Source organism: Carcharodon carcharias, chromosome 7 (genome assembly GCF_017639515.1).
Source record: "Carcharodon carcharias isolate sCarCar2 chromosome 7, sCarCar2.pri, whole genome shotgun sequence".
Lineage (NCBI taxonomy): Eukaryota > Metazoa > Chordata > Chondrichthyes > Lamniformes > Lamnidae > Carcharodon > Carcharodon carcharias.
The window spans coordinates 169,018,233-169,045,811 of record NC_054473.1 but is presented as its reverse complement, the minus strand read 5'-3'; the positions used below and the strand labels follow the sequence as shown (position 1 = coordinate 169,045,811).

Sequence of the window (27,579 nt, the reverse complement as noted above, 5' to 3'; positions counted from 1 at the left end):
TCCTGTTGTTCAGGCTTTCTTCCAGATCTGTATAAATCTTTACATTCAGGCAATTGTCCTACTTTTGACACTTGGCTTCAGTCTGCTACTGCAACCTTGGCCTCTGATCACTATCTTTAACCTTTGGGGCCCAGCAGACAGTGACAGCTTATCTTCTGTACTGCACAACATCTGTGGGCATTTAAGGATACCAATGAAGTCTTTCCCTCAGTCTTTTGGAGCATAATTTTATCTCAAGCATAACTTCTTTTACTGTCCTTACTTCAAGGCCATGACCACTTGACTCAGTGGTAGTATTCCTGCCTCTGAGTCAGAAGGGCTGGGTGCAGGTGCCACTTCAAACAGCCCCATCACCTGGAGATCAGAGCACTGGCTCCGAATGCTGAATGACATTCAAAGAAGTGGGAGGGGTACTTGGGTCAGATAGGCATGGGCACCTGCTGTATTGTAAAGGGAAGATGGGCTATGGTTGCAGCCTAAACAAAAACAGAATTACCTGGAAAAACTCAGCAGGTCTGGCAGCATCGGCGGAGAAGAAAAGAGTTGACGTTTCACGTCCTCATGACCCTTCGACAGAACTTGAGTTCGAGTCCAAGAAAGAGTTGAAATATAAGCTGGTATTTCAACTCTTTCTTGGACTCGAACTCAAGTTCTGTTGAAGGGTCATGAGGACTCGAAACGTCAACTCTTCTCTTCTCCGCCGATGCTGCCAGACCTGCTGAGTTTTTCCAGGTAATTCTGTTTTTGTTTTGGATTTCCAGCATCCGCAGTTTTTTTGTTTTTATCTATGGTTGCAGCCTACCTAGGAAAAGATTCTCCAAGGATAGAAACCATGAGGAAGGCAAAGGAAAATGGCAGTTACTTTATTCTAGCAAAGAGCACAAAAATCTCAGATGTGAAACTTGAGTTAGGACTTGCCCTTCGGGGGCAGAGCACAATGGGCGAATTTATATTTTGAAGTCTGCAATGCTCTTGGTCTCAGCTTGGTTAACATTTTGGTTCCTATTTCTTATGTTCAATGAAAGCTACAATTCTTGCCCACCCAAAAACACTTTAAGCGAAGAGGTAAAGGCATGCCTGCATTAAATCAGAATGGTGACCCTTTGGCTTCAATGATGCTGCACTTACTCTGATTAATAGCCGTCAAAAACAGGAAGCAGCAATATTTATATCAAGGCTAACTATGGATACAACTTAGAGTTAAGGAAGCCAGAATCAAATCATTTGAAAATATATCCATATTTGGCTTTAATATGTCACACAGTATAATAATTTTAGAATCTTCGTAAGGTAATACCAATTTAGTTTCTATTTTTCCAATTTATTCCAACTTATTATTTTAACACAGCAAAGATAGTTTGGAAAATGCATGCATTGATGCTTTTCTTGGTGTTAAGACGCTCCAGAAATAGTCTAGCAGAAGCTGTTTCTTCAGAAAATGAAAACATTAAGTCATAATGCATGAATCTTAATTTTGTTGTATTTGATTCCTGTGCAAAATTTCCTGATTTCAGTAACGATTTCTATAAGATTAGAATCATTTGTTTTAATTTATAATCGCAGTACATCCCAATATATGATTGGCTTCCTTAATAAGCTTACTGAATACTCTATAGTCTTTCCCAATTCTTTGGTCTATGTTAATGAACATTATAAGTTTCATGTCTATTGTTCCAATAAATGTAAACTCGCTACGTTAAAGCCCATCCTTAATTAATCCACTTAATTTCTACAAAACACCTTGAACGCTATCGATCTCCCTTCTCAGTTAGTGTCGGAAAATACAGCTTGGCGCAAATTGGGTCTGGAATTTGGCCAAGACTTTTGTTTCTGGAGGCAGGTGTGGGGAAATGAGGTTGTAACAATGCTGCAACTTTTGCATCTCCGTGAAGAGGTTCCGACAACTGACTGCAGTGACATTAAAATTACAGGAGAGCGGATCCAACTCGTCTCCGGAGCCCAGCAGAGTCAGCCTCCCAGTGCGGTATCATGCTGGGTTTGCCCGCGTTACAACAGCGACTCTAGTTCAAAACTACTCTGGGCAGTTCGGAGATTTTTTTTTCTCTGTGAGCAGGGGTACGGGATTTTCTCACTGGGAATCTCTCTCTCTCTCTGGGGGTTGCTGAAGCCGCGTATAACTGACTTTCATCAAGTCCAAGGGGAGATTTTAAATTTGCCTGGAGTTGGTGTTAATGTTTTGAATGTTGACAGTCCTGTTCTCCAAACATCCAGCGAGTAATGAACGATTAGACCCCCGGGGCAGGAATGCAGTGGAAGTCGGGAATAGGCACCGCAGCTGCCCCGATGCAGGTCGGCTCTGCTTGATCTCAAACCCTTCACTGCTTCGAGCTAAAAGTTCAAGAAAGCGATAGTGTGGTGATCAAGAAGTAGGATTCGATCTGCACTCAACCTTTTGCAGCTCAGTTTTTATTTCCCCTCCTAATGCCCCTTAAGTGTTTTGGGGGGTGGAGAGCCTGCTCCGTGCTAGTGCATCCCCAGGTGAAAGTCTGAAGCAAAGTGCGCCATTCGTTGGTGCCCCACTCCGGGGGTGGGGTTCCCAGCCCCATCACAACATCACAGCCGCTCTCGCTCTTCCAGCTTCTGACCGGCCGCTGCTGCTTCTTTAGCAACGCGCGCGAAGCGTTAACTCTTGTTTCTCTCTCCACAGATGCTGCCAGGACCTGCTGAGCTTTTCCAGCCGTTTTCTGGTTTTGTTCCGCTGCAGCCACTGGTTCCGAAGTCCGAAATCAGGCAAACATCATCCAAAAGCGTCTCCATCGCACAAAACAAGTTTTTTTTTAAAAAGAATAAATTCTGAAAGTAGCTGGGATTTCCCAGTTCCGTCTAACTTTCTCGCTAAGTCGTGTGCAAATGACACACTTACCAACATAAAGGCTGACTCGAGTGATACGGGAACAGTCGACGCCCTGAGTTTGAAGGCTGCTCTCCCTTAGAGTCAGAGTGCGGGGGAACGAGGCCGCTCGGCCCATCATGCCTGTACCTGCTCCATTGGTGGAGCTGTCCAATCACTCCCCCTGCTCTTCCCATCTGTCACACGCGGAACCCTTCAGAACAGTGACATCGCCAGAAAGTTTAAGCACTGAGCGGCCACACAGACTGTACCTAGTGAATCAGCGTCCCCTTCCACTGGAACTATAAGCCCAGCCTGTGTGGGTGAAGTGTGAGTAGTGCGGCTGTGGCTCGGCGCGGTCCTTCCTTCCCCCAACCTCCTGGCGGAGAGGTGAGGAGCTCTTGTCTCTGTCCATCGCCCTCTCCCTTTCCTGGGGAAACAGTAGCTGGGCGATGACAGGAGGCCAGCCGGGTACCGCAGTCGCTTTGTGAAAAGCTACCCCTGCGGGGAGACGAGATCTGCGTCATATTTTGAATCGTTTGGTTTTGCTTTTTCTTTACGCGAAGATTGTGAAGAAGCAAACATTTAAGGACCGTTTGAGGGAAAGGATTTCATCTTATAAACTCTGGTTCATATGGGGTGTCAATGTGCTGTTTTGTATTGCGGAACCGGCAAGTGAATCGCCCCGGTGGATCGAGTTTGCTACTTTGGAAGTGATGGTAAGTTTGGTTGTTTCCAAGCAAATCCTGCCTCTGCTCCTGCGGGTCCTCCTGCTTCTAACATCACTCACTCCATCTTACTGTTAATGTTTGCAATTACGATGTTGGTGGCTGCTTTTCCGAGTGCTCTTGGAGATCACAAAGCATTCAGGATTTCAGCCCAGCCTGTCCTGTTATTAGTCTTGAGCCCTATTCACTTTTCTCAAGACATCCATAAGATCTTAAATATATGACACCAATGTGTTTGTGGGGAGGGGGAGGGAAGCTGGCGGGCTGCTTATTTGCCCCTAGTGTTGTAAAGCACGTTAATTAGCAGTTGCTGAATTGTTTTAAATTGTGACCCGAAAGGCGTGTTTTTTTTTTAAAGAAAGAGAAAGGCATCCCGGTCTGTCCAGTCTTAAGTGCACAAAAGGCGTACAGACCCTCAAACCCACCCCCGCCAAATCCCAGTTTAGTTTGTCTTCAGAGGATTTAGAGCGATCGGGTTAAGCGCAACCCGGGGTCAGGCTGGAGTGAGCCTGATGAATAGCCCTGTGGCAGACACATAGTTAGATTTTACTAGTATTCCCGACTAAACAGATAGTGTACTTCGTTAGGGAGCACAAAACGACCAAATGAGTAGGACGTAGAAACACATTTCTTATAGAAATTAAAACAGGTTGAAAGAAAAGTTGAGGCCCTGGTTGCCGCTCCTGAGCTAACATCAGTGAAATCGGGATTCCTATCAATATGCTGGAAATCGGAAATAAAACAGAAAAAAAAATGAACGTTGGAAATGCTTAGCAGGACAGCTTCTGTGGGGAGAGAAATCGAGTTAACGTTTCAGGTCAATGACCTTTTCATATTTCTATCAATTTGTGCTACAAGACACTGTGTGCCCTCTTGGCCTTTAACATGCTTCATATTACTAAGTGCCTTTCCCTTTGGCTCTGATTATTGATTTTGAATCTACACTCATGTCTCCATCTAACCCTTTTTTTGTGTGCGCGCAGATGACCTTGCCACTGTCTGTAGCACGCTGATTCACCATGCCCATCATTTCCCGAAGCAGCGAGAACGACTACAGTAATTTGAGCGATACTTCGTCCAATTCGTTGATCCACATTGTTCCTAGAGCTCACGCCGAAGCCCCACCTGTCAAAGGAGCCTTCTACCAACGATGCAGACGGATCCCCCACCCAGGTCAGCCGAGCCCCATTGACCAGAGGCAACACATCATTGTCAACGTGGGAGGCACCAAGTACTTGGTGCCCTGGCGCACTCTGGATGACTTTCCACTCACAAGACTTGGGAGATTGAAGTTTTGCAGCAGCTATGAAGAAATTGTACAGGTCTGCGACGACTACGACGAGTCCTCCAACGAGTTTTTCTTTGATCGGAACCCATGTGCTTTTCGGATGATCATCACTTTCATTTCGGCCGGGAAACTCCGCCTTTTAAGGGAGATGTGTGCCATGTCCTTCCAAGAGGAGCTGCTCTACTGGGGAGTGGAGGAAGCCCAGCTGGAGTGGTGCTGCCGCAGGAAGCTAGTTCAGAAAGTTCGTGAGGTGGCTGAGATCAAAAGAGGAGAGGACCTTGAGGCAGACAAAGAGAAGGTGAACGTTCAGGTTGAGAGAACCAAATTTGGATATTATATGGACAAACTGAGAGATATGGTGGAAAATCCTCAATCAGGCCTTCCTGGGAAAGTGTTTGCCTGTCTGTCCATTATATTTGTCACCATTACTGTAATTAGTATTTGCATTAGTACAATGCCAGAATTAAGGACAGAAGACGAGAGGGTAAGTGTCCTTATTTCATCTTTAAATATACAATGGCATTTTATATTTCAAAGTCCCACTGGAGTCATAGAGTCATATCGGCATAGAAGGAGGCAATTGGGTGCATTGAGTCAATGCAGGCTCTTTGGAGAACAACCTAGTCACTCCCAATCCCACTCTATCCCCCTAGCCCTAGTTTAACTTTCTTTATAAACAACATTTGTCACGTGAAAATTCTTATAAACGAATGCAATCTCAACATTTTTAACATCTGGTTTCCTTATATTAGTATCTGTATTTCCTTCTAAGAAGGTTCCAAAGTATCTATTCAGTTAATTAATTTTAAATTCCATGATTTCTAGTAAGAATCATATCAACAGATATTGATGTTGATTGCCTATAAAAGTCTAATTAGTTGGTTTAAATTATGTCCCAGGCAAAGATGTTAATTATTGAAAATAAGGTTGATGGCTGTGGTCAAAGCTACCATTACATGGCAATCCAAATATTGTTATTGAAATAAAGAATTCTAATCTGATATATTAATTACTTTGATAAGAAACTTTTCCCTCTGAATTAGAAGGTTGCGAATGCAGGTGCCAGAGACTTGAGCACATAATCCAGGTAGACGTTTCAGTGCAGAGCTGAGGGAGTGCGATTCCATCAGAGATCCCATCTTCTTTGTTCTTATCTGGTCATCTATTTAATTGCTGGTTGTAGGGCCTTGTTGTGCCAAATTTCACTGCATTACAACAGAAGTACTTCATTGGCTGTGAAGCCCTTTGGGATCTCTTGTGGTCATGAAAGGTGTCATCTAAATGAAAAGGTGTTTTCTTACTTTCCTTTTCCTATTTCAAAGTTTGCAAAAAGCTTTAAACAGCTGCTTGGTACTACAGAACTTGAGTATTGTTGAAAAGAGAGACATGTTGTCAAAGAGTTCATCTTGGTCTCATCAGGACAAATGCAAGAATGCCAAATTTCAAACGATCACAACAATTTATGTTACAGGAGAAAAGAGGTGCTGATTGCCTGGTAAGTCAAACATGCTATTTGATTCGGTCAGCCAATCGTTGGGCCTACTAAACAATTGAGCAATATTGTGTATGAACTCCAGTGCCAAAGCAATGCCAGGTATGTGGGCCGTACGCCCCAATGATTGGATGATCGAATCAAACATGTTCCTCTGTCTGTTTGTAATAGGTAGCATACAGACTGTACTCAACCAACTCATGCTCACAAAACTCAAAACAAAACATCTGTTGTTAGATGTGATTCTGCAATTGGGCAACACTTGCTGAAGAATCCTGAGCGTGCTAGTAGTTACCCTAACAAGCAATTTAAGATAGTCAATGAATGTCACAAAAAACCCAACAGCACTATTTCAAAGAAAAGCAGCAGAGTTATCCCTGGTGACCCGGCCAATATTTATTAGTCAATCTACTTCACAGTCTACATCATTATCACATTCCTGTAGTTGGGATCTTGCTGTGCACAAATTGACTGCCATGTTTCCTACATCACAACAGTCACTACACTTCAAAAGTACTTCCTTGCCTATAAATTTGGGACTTCCAGAAGTCATGTAAGGCATTATACAAGTCTTGTTTTCTTTTGCCAAAGTGTCCTAACAATGAATCTGCAGTCTGAATTTCAGGTCCAGCCAGGTGGGCTTCAGAATCTGTTCAGTTCTATGTTTATCCTATTATAAAAGGTTCACCTCTGACTTATTTTTCAAGTTCTCATTCCACCTATCCTTTGTCAGATTAGTGTCAATTATATTATTGTTGGAAGGAGATTTATCAAATCTGTGCTGGGAGTTGGTTTGAGGTCGGCCAAATTGATTCATTTTAGGACCCTTAGCATCTGTCAGAGATTGAACGCTTTAATCCCACCTTCCTGAGACAGCTTTGAACTCATCTCTGAGAAGGAAAAGCCATTCACTTGTTCTAAAAAAAATTATTCATGACTAATTCTAGTCAAATCTGGATGAAAGAGAAAGATGTTAATTTCTCACTCATTTCAGGGTATCCGCCTTCAGATAACGGAGCATTAATTTGACAGTCCTGCCCAGTGCAACTTGTACAGAAGAAGTGAATGATTTCAGCAAACACTGCCAAAGAGAGGTTTGACTGTCTCGCTGGGAAATCTCACATTACATGAAAATACACTAAAGTGTATTGGTTTTGACAAGTATAGTATTCAGCTTGATGTGAATCCCTCTTCATACAAATATAAATTGATGCAAAGATCTTCTCAAAGTTTTCTCAGTTTCATTCATGCACTAAAGACAGAATCTTGTGCGCCCCCCCCGCATCCCCCCCCCCCCCCCCACCCCCATAGCAAACTTGATGGCAGGGAGGCAGTTAATTGGGGGGGCGTGGCAGGTGGGGACCCCACCAGTTTCCCTTCTCCACCCCTATTAAGTCCATGGCAGGAAGGTCCAAGGACGCCCTTCCTGCCCCATTACCAATTGATGCCCTTACGTGGGCAATTAATGCCCACTTAAGGGCCTCATCCCAACCCCACTAGTATGAACGCAGCGGCAGGCAGGGGGCTCACCATGTGGGGAGCATGAGAAGCAAATCCAAGCAGGGTTGCTTGCAGGCTCCCAGGGGGTTGGGGGTGCAGTGGGGATGGGGGGAGGTGTTGTCCCGAAGGCACTCAGTGCCTCATCAAGGAATCCACATCAGGAAAGGGAGGCCCTCTGAGAGCCACCCCGTTGCCCTTGCTGTTGATACCATCCCCTGGCCTCTCTGTGACATCCCCACCCCACCCCACCTCCTGCCATCGCCTACCTCTGGCCAGGGATCCAGCGATGATCCTAGGCCTCAGCTGGATGTCTTGGTGGCAGTAGTCACAGCCTGCCTGGTGACGCTGCTGTTCAATAGAGCTGCTGGCCTCTGGTTGGCCAGCAGTTCTGGTGGGCAGGACTTCTGCCCCTGGGGTCCTTGATTCCGGGGGGAAAGCCTGTCACTGGCCTGAAAAGTGCTTGAGTGGAACAAGGTGCGGTGGGCTTTTCCTGAAAGATGAGATGTGTGGCTCTCGGTCGGCCTGGACCCCCATTACCTTCACAAGATTCCACCCAATGTCTGGAAAAGTTTTAAACCTCATAACACAATCAAGCAATATTCCTAATGGTGAAATCATACTGAAGGTTCTGATTTGACCCTCCCCCCGCCCCGGTTATATTTTTGAAGCAGAAATCATGGGGTCCTAATGAATTAAGAAAGGTAAGATAGCTATATTTGAACAAATGTGCAAAACATTGATCACTGCCCTTTAAATTCTGATGACCTTTTTAAAGTCTAAAACTGATTAGCATGCCAATTCTTTTGTACTTGAAAAGCTCTAGTATTACACCCTAAGACATTTTCATCCTTATCTGCACATGAAACATTGAAAGAGAGTGCAGACAGCTAGGAATCTCAAAAGATATTAGCCTTGACTCAATCATAGCACTCCCCTCTATGTCAGAAGGTTATGGGTTCAAGCTTCTAAATGTGCATATAAATCTAAGACGGCACTTCAATCCAGTATTGAGGGATTGCTGCAATGTTGGAAGCCCTGCCTTTTAGCTAAGACATTAAACTGGGGTCTCATCTCCTACCTCAAGGGGTATAAAAGATCTTTAGGCATGATATGAAGAAGAGTAGTGGAGGTGTCCCAACCAACATATTCCTAACCAATATCACTAATTCTGATTATCTGATTGTTCATTTTATTGCTGTTTTTTGGAACCATGTGTGTAGATCAGATTCTCTGGTTCACTGCAATTACAAAAGGGATTACACTTTAAGACTACTTTATAGGCTGAGAAGCAGTTAAGCATGTTCTGAGGTCATGAAAGACACCATGTAAATATGTTTTTTTTTTAAATAAAGCACCTGTCATCAGCCACCGATACATATACCACCTCAGAGCCAACTACAACAGAGCTGTGCCACCTCTAGTGACCTGGTTGGATGAGTACTAGAGAATTCTGCCTTTCTGGTTTTTTTTGGCATTGCTGATGACATCAGTCACCATGACAACCAGCATTACAATGGGATCCATCCCAAAATCTGAGTACTTATTAAACAGTTGGAGTCTTAAACAATAATTCTGCTGCCCAAGGTCATTTGGGAATATATTACTCTATTCTAAATTGAAGATGTACAAGATTGGTCTTCTTCCACTAACTTGAAGATCTTTTGTTGCCAATCCAGCATTGTGCACACAGCCTCTGGCATGGCACGGACCGTGAACCTAATTTTTCCTGCTTTACTTTGCTGTCATTTGGCCGTCCAAACCTTAAGTCCTCACATCTGCTTCAGTAGCCACAGCCACTTTCTCATTATTTACAACATATAAGGCACTTAACAGAGGCCAAACAACCTGTTTTTTTTCTCTTAATTTTCTCAATTGTTTTCTCCTTCCATTACAGGTAGGATTAGCACATTCAGGGACTGACAAAGGCCGCAGACTGGAATAGCCCTGTTAACCACCATTAATTTTCACAGCAATCAGCACCATAGTGCCTCAGACAGGGGGCCAAGTCCTTGAAGTCCTGTAATGGTGCTTTTGGTTGTATACACTTATTTCATTGGTGAGGCCAGTTGGCTAATCTTGCGTAGGCTCTGGTGTCTAGTCAGATGTCAGGATAGTGGGGATGAAGTCACTTGCTGTTTGAATTTCCCTCCCTCACAAAGGAAGACTGGTGCCCTCTGCTCCTTATTCTTGTTCAAAAACATAGAATGGAAACCCACCATATGAAAGATTGTCAAATTGAACTCACATTCTATCACCATCTGACAAAGCTCACTGGAACTTTAAGATGCTCTGTTACTGCAGTGCCTAATGCATTTTGAAACTAAAGCTAGCTGGGCTTGAAATAACATTGTTTCCCAATTTGTAACTCATTGTTCCTTTGGATCCCTGTATCATGCATCACCTTCAATTGTGAGGGAAGGCAGACAGCTTACTCATAGCTTTCAGACAATGTTACTATTTGCACAGCTTTTAGGAGAGGTACCAGAATTCTGCAGAGACCTGCACTTTGATTGTTACTTCTGTCTCTGTAATGAAGCACTTAGCTTGTTTTCGTAAACTGATGAATAACTTTGCAAATTACAAGAGCAAATAGTATTGGGATTTTTGACTATTTTGATATGCCAAATCTCATATTTGCACCAGAATTCTTTATTTAACAACTTTGTGGAATTTTTGGAGCTTTATACAAGTAAGCAGACTTTCAAACTGTCCAGGTAACTAGAGTAAAAAAAAAATTAAAGTGAAGTGGTATTGTTATTTCACATCGATGGGTTCCTTGGCTATTGTGATAAAAAGAAAAGCCTAGCAGAGAAAACATTTTCATTTCTGAAATACTTCCCAGGACACCAGGACATCAATGTATTTACAAGCACTGTTGCAGATTATTTTTCTCTTGAGAATTTTTTAGGCATATGTAAAGATTATTAGGCACAGACCTCTATACATTTACGCTGAACAATCCCAGTGATGCCTCTTGGCTCCAGATCCTTCAGTTCTCGCTCATTCCAGAAATGCTTTCGATTTGCTCGCTGACCTTCATTGGCTCCCATTTCAACAAATCGCACCCTCCTTTTCACACCCCTCCATAGTTCTGTCTCTCCCTGTCTTTGTTATGTTACTCCTGCCCTAAAATCCTCTGAGATGTCTGCACTGCTCCAATTGCACCCCCCCCAATTTTTATTGTTTTCCCATTTGCAGCCACACCTTCAGCTGCCTGGTTTTTAAACTCTACAATTGCTTCACTGAACCTCTTTGTCTCTCTACGTCTCCACCTTTAAGATGCTTCTTAACACCCACACCATTGACTAATTTTTGGTCGCTTGTCCTTATTTCTCTTGATGTGGCTCAAGTCCACAAAAAGCAGTACAAATCCAACCTGGCCAATTACCACCTCATCAGTCTGCTCTTGATTATCAGCAAAGTAATGGAAGGTGCTGTCAACTGCTATCAAGCGGCACTTACACAGCAATAACCTGCTCACTGACACTCAGTTTGGGTTCCACCAGGGTTCCTCAGCTCTTGACCTCATCACAGCCTTGGCCAAAACATGGACAAAGGAGCTGAACTCAAGAGGTGAGGCGAGAGTGACAGTCCTTGACATCAAGGCTACAATTGACCACCATCACCATTCGCAAGTTCCCCTCCAAGTCACTCACCATCCTGACTTAGAAATATATTCCTTCAGTGTCGCTGGGTCAAAATCCTGGAACTCCCTCCCTAACAGCACTGTGCATATACCTACACCACATTGACTGCAGCGGTTCCTGAAGGTGGCTTGGCATCACCTTCTTAAGGGCAATTTAGGATGGGCAATAAATGCTGGACTAGCGAGTGACATCAACATCCCATGAAGGAATAAACAAAGTGTCAATTTCTTTTTGATAATCTCTTCTGTGAAGCTGCTTGGGATATTTTACTATACTAAAGACAGTATATGAATGCAAGGTGCAATTGTTGTTAAACCCTCATATCTGCTTCAGTATGTTAATCCATAGCTCTGTCCCTATTCAGGTGAACACTTTCCAACTCACTTCCCTTATTACAGTCCAGTACAGTACTCCAAATCTGGCTATCCAAAAACCAGGTGGTGTCTGACAACTGGACATTTGTGAAGTGACACGTTGATCTAGTTCCAGGGTCCAGGGTCTGTTTTAGGTTCAGGAGTTTCCACCCTTTGTTCTTGCTGTGGAACAGAGTCATTCTCCCAGTCTTTCAGGGGAATCTTTTCCTTGGTCTTGGTTCTTCTGCGCCAGGCACTGATTAAATGCGGATGGCGACTCATACCTCCTGGTATTTGCATTGATCTGATTTGTCAATCTCCTTCATACTCTTGAAAAAATCTTTTGGGTTGCCTCTAAAGTCTCTTCCAAAGTAAACACGTTCAAGCTCCTTCACCTTTCCTGTTACCTTATATCTGATACTCAGAATCATCCATACTGATTTTGGGCAATAAAATGTCAATAAGCAAAGCTGAATTGAAGTGTCGCCACAGAAAAAGTTGCTCAATGTGAATCATGGCATCAGTGATCTTATGCATATACATTTTAGAGGGCTTAACAGTAACTGTTCAACAGGTAGAAACATCAAAGCTTTGATGTTGCTGAGGAAAAGTACGATATTTTGATTTTTAGCTTACCGAAGATTTTTTCTTTTCACTTTTCCTGTTTTAACAGAGTCATACATGCTTTAGTTAATAATAATCTTACATTTCTCTGAGTAATAGCTTGTTTTATTTATTACATGGAAAAGGCAATCATTTTGCCTGTATCAAGTTACACTTGGAACAAGGTATTGACTATATCTAGATTATTTAAATCAAAACAAACCCACAACCTCCACCGCTTAGACGGACACGTGCAACAGATGCATGGTTACACTACCACCTGTGATCTCCCCTCCAAGTCACACACCATCGTGACTTGGAACTATCTTGCCATTCCTTCACTGTCACTGGGTTAAAGTCTTGGAACTCCCTTCCTAACAGCACATGTACCTACACCACATGGACTGCAGCGGTTCAAGAAGGCAGTTCATCACTTCCTCGAGGGCAATTAGGGATGGGCAATAAATGCTGGCCTAGCTAGCGATGCCCACATCCCATGAAAGAATGTTTAAAAAACTTTGACTATTATCTGAAGAAAAGAATCTCTGCAAACCTTAAACAAGTTGGAATTGTTTAATACTTTGGCAGAGTCCGTACTTGAAAGTTTAATTTCCTTCGAGTTGACTGCAAAGCAAATCAACTTGGGGAAGGTCATGCAACATATGGCATGCTAAACATGAATGCTAAGACAGGAACACAGAATAAACAGAGCACCGAAGCTACTTTCACTTGGGGCAGAATTTTCCCGTTGGCGCGTGGGGGTGGGACCCGCATGCCGATGCATAAAATGACCCGCGGTGACAGGTGAGTGTCCCAGCGTCGCTGCGCGCCATTGTGATATTTTGTAGGGTGGGCACGCGATGATATCCAATGCCCACCTGCCATTGATTAATGGGCCACATAAGGCACTTGAGGTGCTAATTGACGGCGATTTTTTGGCACCCGTGCGATCTTCGGGTTGGCAAATGGGCGCAACGGGCAGGTGGGTAGGACACATTTGTGTAAACCTCATCCACGGGCGGGATAAGAGGGCTCAATGGGGTCGCGAATGTGCTCAGTCAGATATTGATTTTTCAAAGTTACTGACACTTGCCTGCGTGACCTGCAATACTTCAAAATGCATACCAGCTGCTTGGACTGGACTCACAACCTTCAGCTCAGCACTCTGCAGTGAAGATCCTTTTCTGGGCCTGCAGGTTTCAGGAAGCCTTCCCTTAGCCTGGGAATGGGAGTTGAACTCTCCACTGGAAGCACCTCCTCTGAGGAGGAAGGGAGGGTCAGAAGGGGGAGGAGGCCAAGAGTGCACATTCAGCCTCCAGGGGAGCCACCTTTGGGAGGACAGGCGCAGGCACAAGGGTGCAGGGCCCAAGAGGTAATCCAAGGTGGAAGGGGCCGCAGAAGATGCCACTATCCTGCTGCCAGGGTATGCAGGCGGCAAAGCAGCTACCTCAATATGACTGAGGTGCAGTGCCGAAGGAGGCTCCATCTCTCAAGGGAGATAGTCAACTATATCTGTCAGATGATTGGGCCTAAGATCTCCGCTAACTGTATGGTTGGGCACCCCATGCCAGCGGCTCTGAAGGTCCCAGTTGCCCTCAATTTCTACGCCTCTGTCTCCTTTCAGAGTTTGGTGGGTGGTCTTTGCAGTGTCTCCCAATCAGCTGTCCACACTTGTGTCAAGCAGGTTACAAATGCTCTGTTCAGATGGGCATTGACCTTCATCCACTTCCGCTGAGACCAGGCAAGCCAGACACAGTGAGCCAGAGGCTTTGCGGCCTTTGCTGGCTTCCCCCATGTCCAGGGTGCTATCGACTGTACACATGTGGCTATCAAGGCGCCAGCAGGTGAGCCCGGTGCCTTCGTCAACAGGAAGGGCTTCCACTCCATGAACGTGCAGATAGTGTGTGATCACAGGATGCTGATTCTGCAAGTCTGTGCAAGGCCTAGGGTGCCTTATGTTTACATTTTCAGGTGCTACGTCTTGTTGCTGCCCCCTTGCTGGGAGTGGCATCTGAGACAGCCTGCTGACTCTGCTGTCCTGTTGGCCTCAATGACCTTGGCGGTCGTCCTCTGGCCCGTGGAGCCTGTGCTGGCCCCGCCTGGGAGGGAGTGGCCAGTTCCACAGCTGGCATCTCCCCAGTCATCGCAGCCTCACTGGATGCAACGATCACTGGCAGAGGGGCAGAGGAGCTACTGCCCTCATCTGGAGCGCCCTGAGAGGAACCCTCAGAGACGACAGGCAGCTGCTGCGCCAGTGTGAGGTCGCTTAGGACCTCCCTGCTCACTGTGGATGGATGGGCACCGAGCTGGGAAACTTGGTGGCCAGACCATCTCCCACATTGGCACTGACCAGCTGAGGTCAATGCTGATGTGAGGGCTTGCTGGTCTGAGCGTAGTCCTAGGATTTGTCTCCTGGTGGAGCCTCTCCACAAGAGTCACCACTCTTTCCATGGAGGATGCATGGCGCTTGGCCATGAGACTTATTGCATCGGCGATGGTCCACGTAGACTCCTCCACCACGGACACCAAGCTAAGCATAGCCTCATGTATCTCCCCCAGATGCTCCCACACATGCGGCCGCATTTGCTGCATTTGCTGCCTCATGGACGACTCCAGAGGCACATCATCAGCCACCGACTGAGCATGTGCCTGGTCCCCTGCAGTCCTCTGACTGCTGGTGCCGTGGACACTCTCTGTCTCTGCCAGCTCCTCCAGCGATTGTGAAGTGCCCTCACCGCTGTGCCCTGGGACACTAGCCGTTGTTCTAATTCCCACCGAGGTACTAGTATCTGCGCTGGTGCCTGCCTGGCAGAGATGGTGTGACCCTGGTGAGATTTCAGGGCCCCCAGGTGTGAGAGGGGGCCCTGCCCCTCCTCCCGGCCCTGCTCCGCTGATGCTGAAAGGAAAGACAAGGAAATTGGATCAGTTAACGTGACAATGTCAATGTGCATCCTTGTCCCCCAGATCATTATGCGCTCATCCTTCCATAAGCAATGGTCAAGCCATGCTGCAAACTTCAATCACTGAACATTTAGCACTGCCATGGCTGTTGGGAGAACAATGGTGACCTCACAGCTGGGCAAACATACCTGCCCATGGCACCCCAGCTTCAATGACACCATTGGACCTGGGCGCATGGCACCTCTCCAAATCTAGGGCCTCCTGCTCGAAGCGGCTGAGAATCGCCAATTGGGCTGGTCCTGCACCAGTCCCCAGCTGTTCAGCTGCATTATGTACATTCTTCCCCTGAGTGAGACATTGCACAGCTCCAGTGCCTCCTCACCGCTGCTGCCAAACACACCCACAAAGATGCTAGGCCTGTCCCCTCCGCTCCCCCTTGGCCAAATGCTGCCTTCATCACATTAGGCACACGGTCTAACCTTCTATAGCATGAAGGTGTGAGCACGTGGATCGCAGAGGGCAGCAGATCGATCAGTGCCACTCATCTTGAAGCTCCCCTCCCAGCATCTCATCACCCTGACTTTGACATGCCCTGGAGCTCCAGCACTGCACCTAGGTGCAGCTCCTCCAGGTTGCCCCCAAAACAGTTAAGTGGGTCTCAGTGTACCATATGCTGCGGATGCAGAACCCATCTCATCACCACCCTCTCAGGGTGACCCCGGCATGGGCAATAACTGCTGGCCCACCCAGCGAAGGACACATATTCAGTGCAGTCACTACACTCGGACTTGGGGACGGGGGGGCATGGTGGTGGGGGGGGGGGGGGGGGGGGGGGGGGGGTGGGGGTGGTGGGGAAGCCTACCTCCTGGGTTAGGTGACCAGTGCCGACATGGTACTCAGCCTTCCCGAGTGCAACAAGTCATTGAAGCGCTTGCGGCACTGGATCCAGGTGCATCTCACCACATCGCAGGAGCTCACCAGCTCTGCCACCTCCTCCCAGGCACGTTTGGTCATGTTGGGGGGGGCCTCCTCCTCCTGTCCTGAGGTATGACGACCTCCCACAGTGCTGCCACCTCCTGGAGGAGGGCAACAAGGCAACCATCAGAAAAACGATGGGCACAGTGCCCTCCTGCCCTACCCTCCTGCCTGGCCTGCTCACCAGCAGTGCTCTGGGAAACCCTTCCACTGGCCATGATTCACAACCTTTGAAAGGCTGCAGGAGCTTTTTAAAACAGGTGGCCGGGTCACCATTGGACCAGGTGGTCATTGCAGTCTCACCGCTCACCCGCTCCCGCTGTCCTCGGGAGCCGCGTTTCACGCTGGGTGGGCCTTACTTGGCCGGCCCGCATAAAATGGCGGCACGGACTTGATCACAGGCGGCGATCGGCTCCGTGCCTGCTCCCGCATGTCCCGCCTGACAGGCAGAAAATTCTGCCCTTGAATGCTGCAGAAACACTGGGTTTGTTCATTCTATAGCTCAACTAAATAGTATAATAAAAGAGGCTATTTGATCCACTGAACCTGCTCTGCAATATTAGCCATGGTGGCCCTTTATTTTCTTTAATCCAAATTCCATATCTGGTCTCCATATCCTTTAATAACCTTACTTCACAAATAAGTATCTATCTCATTTTTAAGCACATCAATTGACTCTGCATCTGTGTCCTTTCGGGGCAGCATATATTCAGAGTCCGGCAGCATCGGCGGAGAAGAAAATAGTTGACGTTTCGAGTCCTCACGGCCCTTCAATAGAACTGAGTGAATATTAGAAAAGGGGTGAAATATAAGCTGGCTTAAGGTGGGAGGTTGGGGGGGGTGCGGGGTGGTGGTGGTGTGGTTGTAGGGTCAAGCAAGTAGTGATAGGAGCAGATCATCAAAAGATGTCACAGACAAAACAACAAAAGAACACAGGCGTTGAAGGTAGTGAAATTATCTAAATGAATGTGCTAATTAAGAATGGATGATAGGGCACTCAAGGTACAGCTCTAGTGGGGGTGGGGTGTGAAGGCTAGCAGGGCATAAAAGATTTAAAAATAATGGAAATAGGTGGGAAAAGAAAAATCTATATAAATTATTGGAAAAACAAAAGGAAGGGGGAAGAAACAGAAAGGGGGTGAGGATGGAGGAGGGAGTTCAAGATCTAAAGTTGTTGAATTCAGTATTCAGTCCGGAAGGCTGTAAAGTGCCTAGTCGGAAGATGAGGTGCTGTTCCTCCAGTTTGCGTTGGTCTTCACTGGAACAATGCAGCAAGCTAAGGACAGACATGTGGGCAAGAGAAAAACAGAATTACCTGGAAAAACTCAGCAGGTCTGGCAGCATCGGCGGAGAAGAAAAGAGTTGACGTTTCAAGTCCTCATGACCCTTCAACAGAACTAGGTGAGTCCAAGGAAGGGGTGAAATATAAGCTGGTTTAAGGTGTGTGTGGGGGGGGGTGGTTGGGTGGGGGGAAAGAAGTGGAGGGGGGTGGTGTGGTTGTAGGGACAAACAAGCAGTGATAGAAGCAGATCATCAAAAGATGTCACAGACAACAGAACAAAAGAAGAGGTGTTGAAGTTGGTGATATCATCTAAATGAATGTGCTAATTAAGAATGGATGGTAGGGCACTCAAGCTATAGCTCTAGGGGAGGTGGGGGGAGCATAAAAGAGGAATCACGGATGTAGATGGGAAGGGACTGGACAAGGGGAGAGAGAAGGGAGTCAAGATAACGAGAAATGAGTTCCGTGGGGCAGGAGCAAGTTGACACGATCGGTCTACCGGGACAGTTCTGTTTGTGGATTTTGGGTAGGAGATAGAAGCGGGCCGTCTGAGGTTGGCTGACTATCAGGTTGGAAGCCGAGGGAGGAAGATCTCCAGAGGAGATGAGGTCAGTGACAGTCCTGGAAACAATGGCTTGATGTTCAGTGGTGGGGTCATGGTCCAGGGAGAGGTAGGCGGAAGTGTCTGCGAGTTGACGCTCGTCCTCCGAGAGGTAGAGGTCAGTGTGCCAGACAACAACAGCACCACCCTTGTCAGCGGGTTTGATGACAATGTTGGGGTTGGACCTGAGAGCACGGAGTGCAGTAAGTTCAGAGAGAGACAGATTAGAATGGGTGAGAGGAGCAGAGAAATTGAGATGACTAATGTCGCGCCGACAGTTCTCAATGAAAAGATCAAGAGAAGGTAAGAATCCAGAGGGAGGGGTCCAGGTGGAGGGAGAATATTGGAGGTGGGTAAAAGGATCCGTTGAACTGTCCCAGTAGACCAATTGTCTCAGCTTGCTCCTGCCCCATGGAACTCATTTCTCGTTATCTTCACTCCCTTCTCTCTCCCCTTGTCCAGTCCCTTCCCACCTACATCCGTGATTCCTCTGACACCTTACTTCACATCAACAATTTCCAGTTCCCTGCCCCAACCACTTCCTCTTCACCATGGACGTCCAATCCCTCTACACCTCCATCCCCCATCAGGATGGTCTGAGTGCCCTTAGCTTCTTCCTCGAACAGAGGCCCAAACAATCCCCATCCACCACTACTCTCCTCCGTCTGGCTGAACTTGTTCTCACACTGAACAGTTTCTCCTTCAACTCGTCTCACTTCCTCCAAATAAAAGGTGTGGCTATGGGTACCCGCATGGGCCACAGCTATGCCTGTCTCTTTATGGGGTATGTGGAACATTCCTTGTTCCAGTCCTACTCCGGCCCCCTTCCACAACTCTTTCTCCGGTACATCGATGATTACTTCGGTGCTGCTTCATGCTCTCGTTGGGACTTGGAAAAATTTATTAATTTTGCTTCGAATCTCCAGCCCTCCATCATTTTCACATGGTCCATCTCTGACACTTCCCTTCCCTTCCTTGACCTCTCTGTCTCAATCTCTGGTGATAGACTGTCCACCAATATCCATTACAAGCCTACCGACTCCCACAGCTACCTCGACTACAGCTCCTCACACCCTGCTTCCTGTAAGGACTCCATTCCATTCTCTCAGTTCCTTCGCCTCCGTCGCATCTGTTCTGATGATGCTACCTTCAAAAACAGTTCCTCTGACATGTCCTCCTTCTTCCTTAACCGAGGTTTTCCACCCACGGTCGTTGACAGGGCCCTCAACCGTGTCCGGCCCATCTCCCACGCATCCGCCCTCACGCCTTCTCCTCCCTCCCAGAAACATGATAGAGTCCCCCTTGTCCTCACTTATCACCCCACCAGCCTCCGCATTCAAAGGCTCATCCTCCACCATTTCCGCCAACTCCAGCATGATGCCACCACCAAACACATCTTCCCTTCACTCCCCCGGTGGCATTCCGTAGGGATCGTTCCCTCCGGGACATCCTGGTCCACTCCTCCATCACCCCCTACTCCTCAACCTCCAACTATGGCACCTCCCCATGCCCACGCAAAAGATGCAACACGTGCCCCTTCACTTCCTCTCTCCTCACCGTCCAAGGGACCAAACACTCCTTTCAAGTGAAGCAGCATTTCACTTGCATTTCCCCTAACTTAGTCTACTGCATTCGTTGTTCCCAATGCAGTCTCCTCTACATTGGAGAGACCAAACGTAAACTGGGCGACCGCTTTGCAGAACACCTGCGGTCTGTCCGCAAGAATGACCCAAACCTCCCTGTCGCTTTCCATTTTAACACTCCACCCTGCTGTCTTGCCCACATGTCTGTCCTTGGCTTGCTGCATTGTTCCAGTGAAGCCCAATGCAAACTGGAGGAACAACACCTCATCTTCCGACTAGGCACTTTACAGCCTTCCGGACTGAATTATGAATTCAACAACTTTAGATCTTGAACTCCCTCCTCCATCCCCACCCCCTTTCTGTTTCATCCCCCTTCCTTTTGTTTTTTTCCAATAATTTATATAGATTTTTCTTCTCTCACCTATTTCCATTATTTTTAAATCTTTTATGCCCTGCTAGCCTTTCCACCCCACCCCCACCCCCACTAGAGCTGTACCTTGAGTGCCCTACCATCCATTCTTAATTAGCACATTCATTTAGATAATATCACCACCTTCAATGCCTCTGTGTTCTTTAGTTCTTTTGTCTGCGACATCTTTTGATGATCTGCTCCTATCATTGCTTGCTTGTCCCTACAACCACACCACCCCCCCCCACACTTCTCTCTACCCCCCTACCCCCCCACCTTAAACCAGCTTACATTTCACCCCTTTCCTAATATTCACTCAGTTCTGTTGAAGGGTCATGAGGACTCGAAACGCCAACTCTTTTCTTCTCCGCCAATGCTGCCAAACCTGCTGAGTTTTTCCATGTAATTCTGTTTTTGTTTTGGATTTCCAGCATCCTCAGTTTTTTGGTTTTATATTCAGAGTCCCTTTGTTTGAAGAATCCTTTATGAATCCATTTCAAACCTGCTTATTTCAAATTTCATGATATACACCTAAGGCTTAGTTGGCAACACATTGAAGAATCTTTGTTGCTTCACAGTAAACAATTTGAAAGAGGTGTCCTGCTGAGTTGGATTTTCACTACTCTGAACTGACGAAGCATCAATGTTTGAATTTCTAGTGAGAAGTTCTTCACCTTTATTTCTGTAAAGAATGAATTCAGTAAACAATATGAGACAAATCTTTTGAGTCTACAAAACAAAAACACACCTGAGATACAGATTTCTCTTTCAAGATGTTCCAAATTCCTAGACATAAGACATATCCTATAATGTTTTTATGGTCTATCTGTATATTCCACTTTCAGCTGGACTTTAATTACTCCGGAAAAAGGGATTAATCTCTGGAGATTTGTCATTCGCATTGATACTCTTGCCTTTTAACAAGCAACTAATATGTCATCTGGAAAAACTCAGCAGGTCTGGCAGCATCGGCGGAGAAGAAAAGAATTGACTTTTCGAGTCCTCATGACCCTTCGACAGAACTGGAAGTTCTGTCGAAGGGTCATGAGGACTCGAAACGTCAACTCTTTTCTTCTCCGCCGATGCTGCCAGACCTGCTGAGTTTTTCCAGGTAATTCTGTTTTTGTTTTTGTTTTGGATTTCCAGCATCCGCAGTTTTTTTGTTTTTATAACTAATATGTCATGTTGAGAGTGTGCCAATGCATACTCCTGATAGATCCATTGCATAATACAGCTGACAAGTTTAATTATTAAATAGATTGCACTACCTGCATTGCCTAAGTAAAATAACATTTTCATTCTGGAATCATGTGAACTGGGAAAATTAAGTCATTTAACATCCACGTGTATCTTTTCAGGCCGTCGAAAATGCTTTTAATTCAAGTCAGGTTATATTTACAGTCCCTATTGAATACTTCTCTTTACAAGTAAGTTGTAAACACAGTAATTAACTCTACACAAGGAGAACGTGACACACAACATGTCAGCACATATCTGTCATGTAGAAATCTAACTGTCACTACTTCGACAGCACAAAAAGCCACATTGATCTCCAGATGGTGAAATGAGAGCTGATTTCAATTGATTTTTGTTCTTTGAAAGTCTATCATTACTGTGAAATCATATAGTCAGTCTGGTCCCCTGAAGACAAAAACGTGAACCATATTTCAGGATACACATTCATGTAACAATTGCTCCAAGTGCTATTTTAGTGGATGTGTGATTCCATTTGTTGTTCTTATTAAGATGTCTAATGTCTCCATTAAGATAACATACAGAGAAATGTGATCTGAAAATATTAAGAGCTTGTCCTCGAATATAACTCTAATATGTAATACCAAGACTGCAATGTTTAAATTCTCTGCTTAGTCAAATGTTTCATACATATTTTGTGAAAACAAGAAAATTTAAAATGCGTTTGCATTTATATAATGCTTTTCAGTGCTTTTGGATTCCCAAAGTAATTCACTGCTGCTGAAGTACTTTTAAAATGTTTTCACCATTGTATTGTAGGGAAATGCAACAGCTGATTCACACACAGAAAGGTCAACATGCAGTATTGACATAAATGACTGGATAAACCTTTTTGCTATTGCTTGAGGCATAGGTTTTGACCAATGTACCAGGAGAACTCCCTTGCTTTTCTTTAGGTACTGCTCTGGGATCTTTTATATGTATCTGACAGAACGGATGGGCTCCACAAATATCCCTGTCCTCACTGATGGGGCAGCCCAGTACATCAGTGCAAAAGACAAGAGTGAAGCATTTGCAACCATTTTCAGTCAGAAGTGCTGAGTGGATGATCCATTTTGGCCTCCTCTTGAAGTCCGCAGCATCACAGGTGCCAATCATCAGCCAGTTCAATTCACAACACGTGATACCAAGAAATGGCTGAAGGCACTAGATTCTGCAAAGGCTATGGGCCCTGACAACATTCCGGCAGTAGTACTGAAGACCTGTACTCCAGGACTAGCTGTGCTCCTCCCGAGTACAGCTAAAACACTGGCATCTACCTGGCAGTGTGGAAAACTGCCCAGGTGTGTCCTGTCCACAGAAAGCAAGACAAATCCAACCTGGCCAATTACCACCCCATCAGTCTACTCTTGATCAGCAGCAAAGGGATGGAAGGGGTTGTCGGCAGTGCTATCAAGCAGCACATACTCAACAATAACCTGCTCACTGGTGCTCAGTTTGGGTTTCACCAGATCCACTCAGCTCCTGACCTCATTACAGCCTTAGCCTAAACATGGGAAAAAGAGCTGAATTCAAGGAGCGAGGTGAGAGTGGCTGCCCTTAACGTCAAGGCAGCATTTGACTGAGTGTGGCATCAAGGAACCCTAGTAAAACTGCAGTCATTGGGAATCAGGGGAAAAGCTATCCACTGGTTGGAGTCAAACCTATCACAAAGGAAAATGGTTGTGATTGTTGGAGGTCAATCATCTCAGTCGCAGGACATCACTGCAGGATTTCCTCAGTATAGTGTCCTCCGCCGAACCATGTTCAACAGTTTCATCAATGTCCTTCCCTCCATCATAAGGTCAGAAGTGCGGATGTTTGCGGATGACTGCACAATGTTCAGCACCACTTGTGACTCCTCAGGTACAGTAACAGTCCATGTCCCAATGCAGCAAGACCTGGACAACTTACAGGTTTGGGCTGATAAGTGGCAAGTAACATTCTCACAAATGACAGTGACCATCTCCAACATGAGAGAATACAATCATCTCCTCTTGACATTCAATTGGATTGCTATCACTGAGTCCCCACTATCAAAATCCAGGGGATTACCATTGGCCAGAAACTGAACCGGACCAGCCATAATGACACTGTGGCTACAAGAGCAGGTCAGAGGCTGGGAATTCTCACTCACACCTGACTCCCAAAGCCTGTCCACTGTCTACAAGGCACAAGTCAGGTGTGATGGAATACTCCCCACTTGCCTAGATGAGTGCAGCTCCATCAACACTCAGAGAAGCTTGACATTATCCAGGACAAAGCAGCCCACTTGTTTGGCACCCCATCCACCACCTTAAACGTTCACTCCCTCCACCTCCAATGCACAGTGGTAACAGTATGTGCCATGTACAAGATGCACTGCAGCAACGCTCCTTCAACAGCACCTTCTAAACCTGCGATCTCTATCACCTAGAAGGACAAGGGCAGCTGATGCATGGGAACACCTGCAAGTTCCCCTCCAAGTCACTCACCATCCTGACTTGGAATTATATCGCTGTTCCTTCAGTGTCGCTGGGTCAAAATCCTGGAACTTCTTCCTAATAACATTGTGGGTATACCTTTGCCACATGGACTGCAGTGGTTCAAGAAGGTGACTCACCACCACCTCCTCAAGGGCAATTAAGGATGGGCAATAAATGCTGGCCTAGCCAGTGACACTACATCCCATTGAAAGAGTAAAGAAAAAAAGCCTGCTTTAACATTTCATCAAAAATATAGCACCTCTATGGGAGACATTTCTTCAGTAGTGCACTTAAGTGTCAGCCTAGACTATGTGCTCAAGTTTCTGAATGGGACTTGAATCCATAGATTTCTGAATCATCAGCAACTGTGCTATCATTGAGTTAAGGCATTGAGTTTAGTATTATGCTTTTGAGTACAGTTTGCAATGAAACAAGTATTTGCCACATATTGAACAGCAGTAATGAAATTGAGGACATAAGGAGGTTGCAGACAGTTGAATAATTGGGCAAAAATCTGGCGGATGGAGGATAATGTGGAAAAATGTGAAATTGTTTGCTTTGGCAGGAAGAATAAAAAAGAAAATAAGAAATATTTCTTAAATGGAGAACAGCTGCAGAATTCCGAGGTGCTGAAGGATCTAGGGCCAGAATCTTCTGGTCGGCGTGTGGGGGCAGGCCCTGCTCACTAACATGTAAAATGATTTCAGTTCGGCGGGTGCGCTCCAGACTCCACCAAACTGTCAAAGGCCTATTAAGGCCATTTAAATATCAACTAAATACTTAATGGAGCTGCCTGTCCAACCTTAAGGTTGGTGGGCAGGCGAAGAGCCCAGGCGGCCTTCGCATTTATCATGAAACCTCATCCACAGGCGGGAAGAGGTTTCATGAAGTGTTTATAAATTGAATAAAACTTTTTATTAAAGTTCATTGACATGTCCCAGCTCATGTGACACTATCACATGAGGGGACGTGTCTTAAAATTTTTTTTCTTTCTTTCTTAAAACTTTTGAGAACCAACTAATCTCCCTGAGGCAGCTCTGTGCCTCAGGGAGATTTCAGCCCTCTTTCACACACATGCACATGTGTGCAGGCCCGACTCAGCCTCCTCCCCCTGCCCACACAATGAGTGGTCAGCACTTCTGGGTGCGCGTCACGATGGGCAGGCCTTAATTGGCCCGCCCACGTAAAATGGCGGCGTGCATTGGGAAAATATTCCCCATGGAGTTTTAGTGCACGAGTCACAAAAAGTTAGTATGCAGGTATATCAAGTAATTAAGAAGGCTAATGAAATGCTAACATTTATTACAAGAGGAATTGAACATAAAAGTTAGGATGTTATGCTTCAGTTTTATAGGGTATTGGTGAGACCACATCTAGAATACTGTGTGCAGTTTTGGTCTCCTTATTTAAGGAAGGATGTAACTCCGTTGGAAGTGGTTCAGAGGCAGTTTACTGGATTGATACCTGGAATGATAGTCTTGTCTTATGAGGAAAGGTTGGACAGGCTGGAGTTTGGGAGAGGGAGGGGTGACTTGATTGAAGTATATAAGATCTTAGCCAGAACGGCTGAGTTTTTCCAGCATTTTCTGTTTTTATATTAGATATTATATAAGATCCTGAATGGTCTCGGTAAGGTGGAAAGGATATTTCCTCTTGTAGGTGAGTCCGGAGCTAGCGAGCACTGTTTTAAATGTAGGGGTCACCCTTTTAGGACAGAGAGAAGAAATTTTTTCTCTCAGAGAGTTGTGCAACTTTGGAACTCTCTGCTTCAGAAGGCAGTGGACGCGGGGTCATTGAATATTATTAAGGCGGAGGTAGATAGATTCTTGTTAGGCAAAGCAATCAAAGGGGTAGATGGGAATGTGGAATTCGAAACACAAACAAATCAGCCATGATCTTGGTTGAATGGCGGAGCAGGCTGGAGGGGCCGAATGGCCTACTTCTGCTCCTATTTTCTATGTTCGTAACTCTTAACCTGTAATTTGCAAGATGAATAAATGATTGTTAGATTTATCATTTAGTAAGTGAAAAAGGAGGAAACATTTGAATTTTTGGACCTAATTTTATGGTCAGCAGTGAAATGATAGTACTTGCCACTGACCTCAAAGAAAGCTGCTCTCAATGATTTGGCAATCTTCGTGGTTCATTGTACCTGGCTCTAAGTCAAGGGAATCTGCAGGAGTCCAACAACTATATCATCCTGTAGGGTACCCACCAATCACATTGAAGAATTCTGACAGACAGCAAACCAGAAAGTAAAACTCATTGATTATCCTTCACCTTTAATTTAAATTTTACGGTGAGCAAAATAAAAATTGGAGCACATACATTTGAAGCTGAGCTATCATAAAAATGCTTTTAAAAATAATTTTTATTGCAATAAAAACCTGGATTCTTTAATCATAAAAAATTGATAATTCATAAGTGTAAAATTAGCTTGCCAGGGCCAAAGGGATTGTTCAGCAGTACTTATGGCTTTGTGCACTGTTAAAAACACTCAGTTGCATCTCACTAACAAGGTGTAACTTTTTCTGGAGGTTTTAACAGTGATGTTACAGCAAAAAAGGGAAGTTCTTATCAGTTCAGTGAATTCTAAGGGTTGTTGTTTGTGGGGATTTCCTCTGTATGAACAGGAAATCACTAACAGTAATTCTGGATTTCTGCATTCAGCTGCGCATCTGTGCATGCCAGAAGTTGCCATCAGTTTCTTAGGGTAATGACAGCAAAGATTGACAGTTTTCCTGTCATTCCAATTGTAAAATCCAGGGCCAGTGTCTGCATGTAATTTATATTTTATATACTGTCGATTTAAGGCTGATTAAATAAGGCATTTCTATGTTATTAATACTATGCAATTCTTGTTTTTGCATTTTTGCCTGCAGGATAAATGCTCCCAGAGGTGCTATAACATGTTTATAATAGAAACCATCTGCGTGGCCTGGTTCTCCTTGGAATTTGTCCTTCGGTTCATACAGGCACGAAGCAAATGGCAGTTTCTGAGGGGCCCTTTGAACATTATTGACATATTGGCAATTCTACCGTATTATGTTGCACTTGTGGTTGACAAAGGACCTGCGGACAGCAACAAACCTTCAGGAAGTAACATCTATTTGGAAAAATTAGGCCTGGTCCTCCGAATATTGCGCGCCTTGAGAATTCTGTATGTCATGCGCCTTGCTAGGCACTCCTTAGGACTTCAGACATTGGGTCTTACAGTCCACCGCAGTATTCGTGAGTTTGGACTCCTGCTGCTTTTCCTCTGTGTGTCTGTCACACTATTTGCACCACTGGTATTCCTTGCAGAGAATGAGATAGGCAGAGAGCAAGACTTTAGCAGTATTCCTGCGTCATACTGGTGGGCTATCATTTCCATGACAACAGTGGGATATGGTGACATGGTACCTCGAACTATCCCTGGTCAGGTGGTAGCTCTCAGTAGCATCCTAAGTGGGATCCTAATAATGGCATTCCCTGCAACATCCATTTTCCATGCATTTTCCCGTGCATATTTGGAGCTAAAACAAGAGCAAGAGAGAGCACAGGCCCATCTGAAATACATCCAAAAGGCAGCAAAGCAGACAGAGAATCAAGGTTTCAGTGACACAAAAGAAATAGTTTTTGAAGACACAGATTGTTAATGAATTTAGTACTGCCATGAAAACAGTCTT

General features: G+C 45.4%; 1 protein-coding gene across 1 annotated transcript; it reads left to right on the top strand.

Annotated features, from left to right (window-relative positions):
• Nucleotides 1-735: 735 nt before the first annotated feature.
• On the top strand, nucleotides 736-27,579 carry kcng4a (potassium voltage-gated channel, subfamily G, member 4a). The gene is made up of 3 exons (XM_041190781.1): nucleotides 736-3,570; nucleotides 4,563-5,351; nucleotides 26,794-27,579. The coding sequence occupies exons 2-3, from the start codon at nucleotides 4,599-4,601 to the stop codon at nucleotides 27,547-27,549; spliced, it is 1,509 nt and encodes a 502-aa protein (XP_041046715.1). The 5' UTR covers nucleotides 736-3,570; nucleotides 4,563-4,598; the 3' UTR covers nucleotides 27,550-27,579.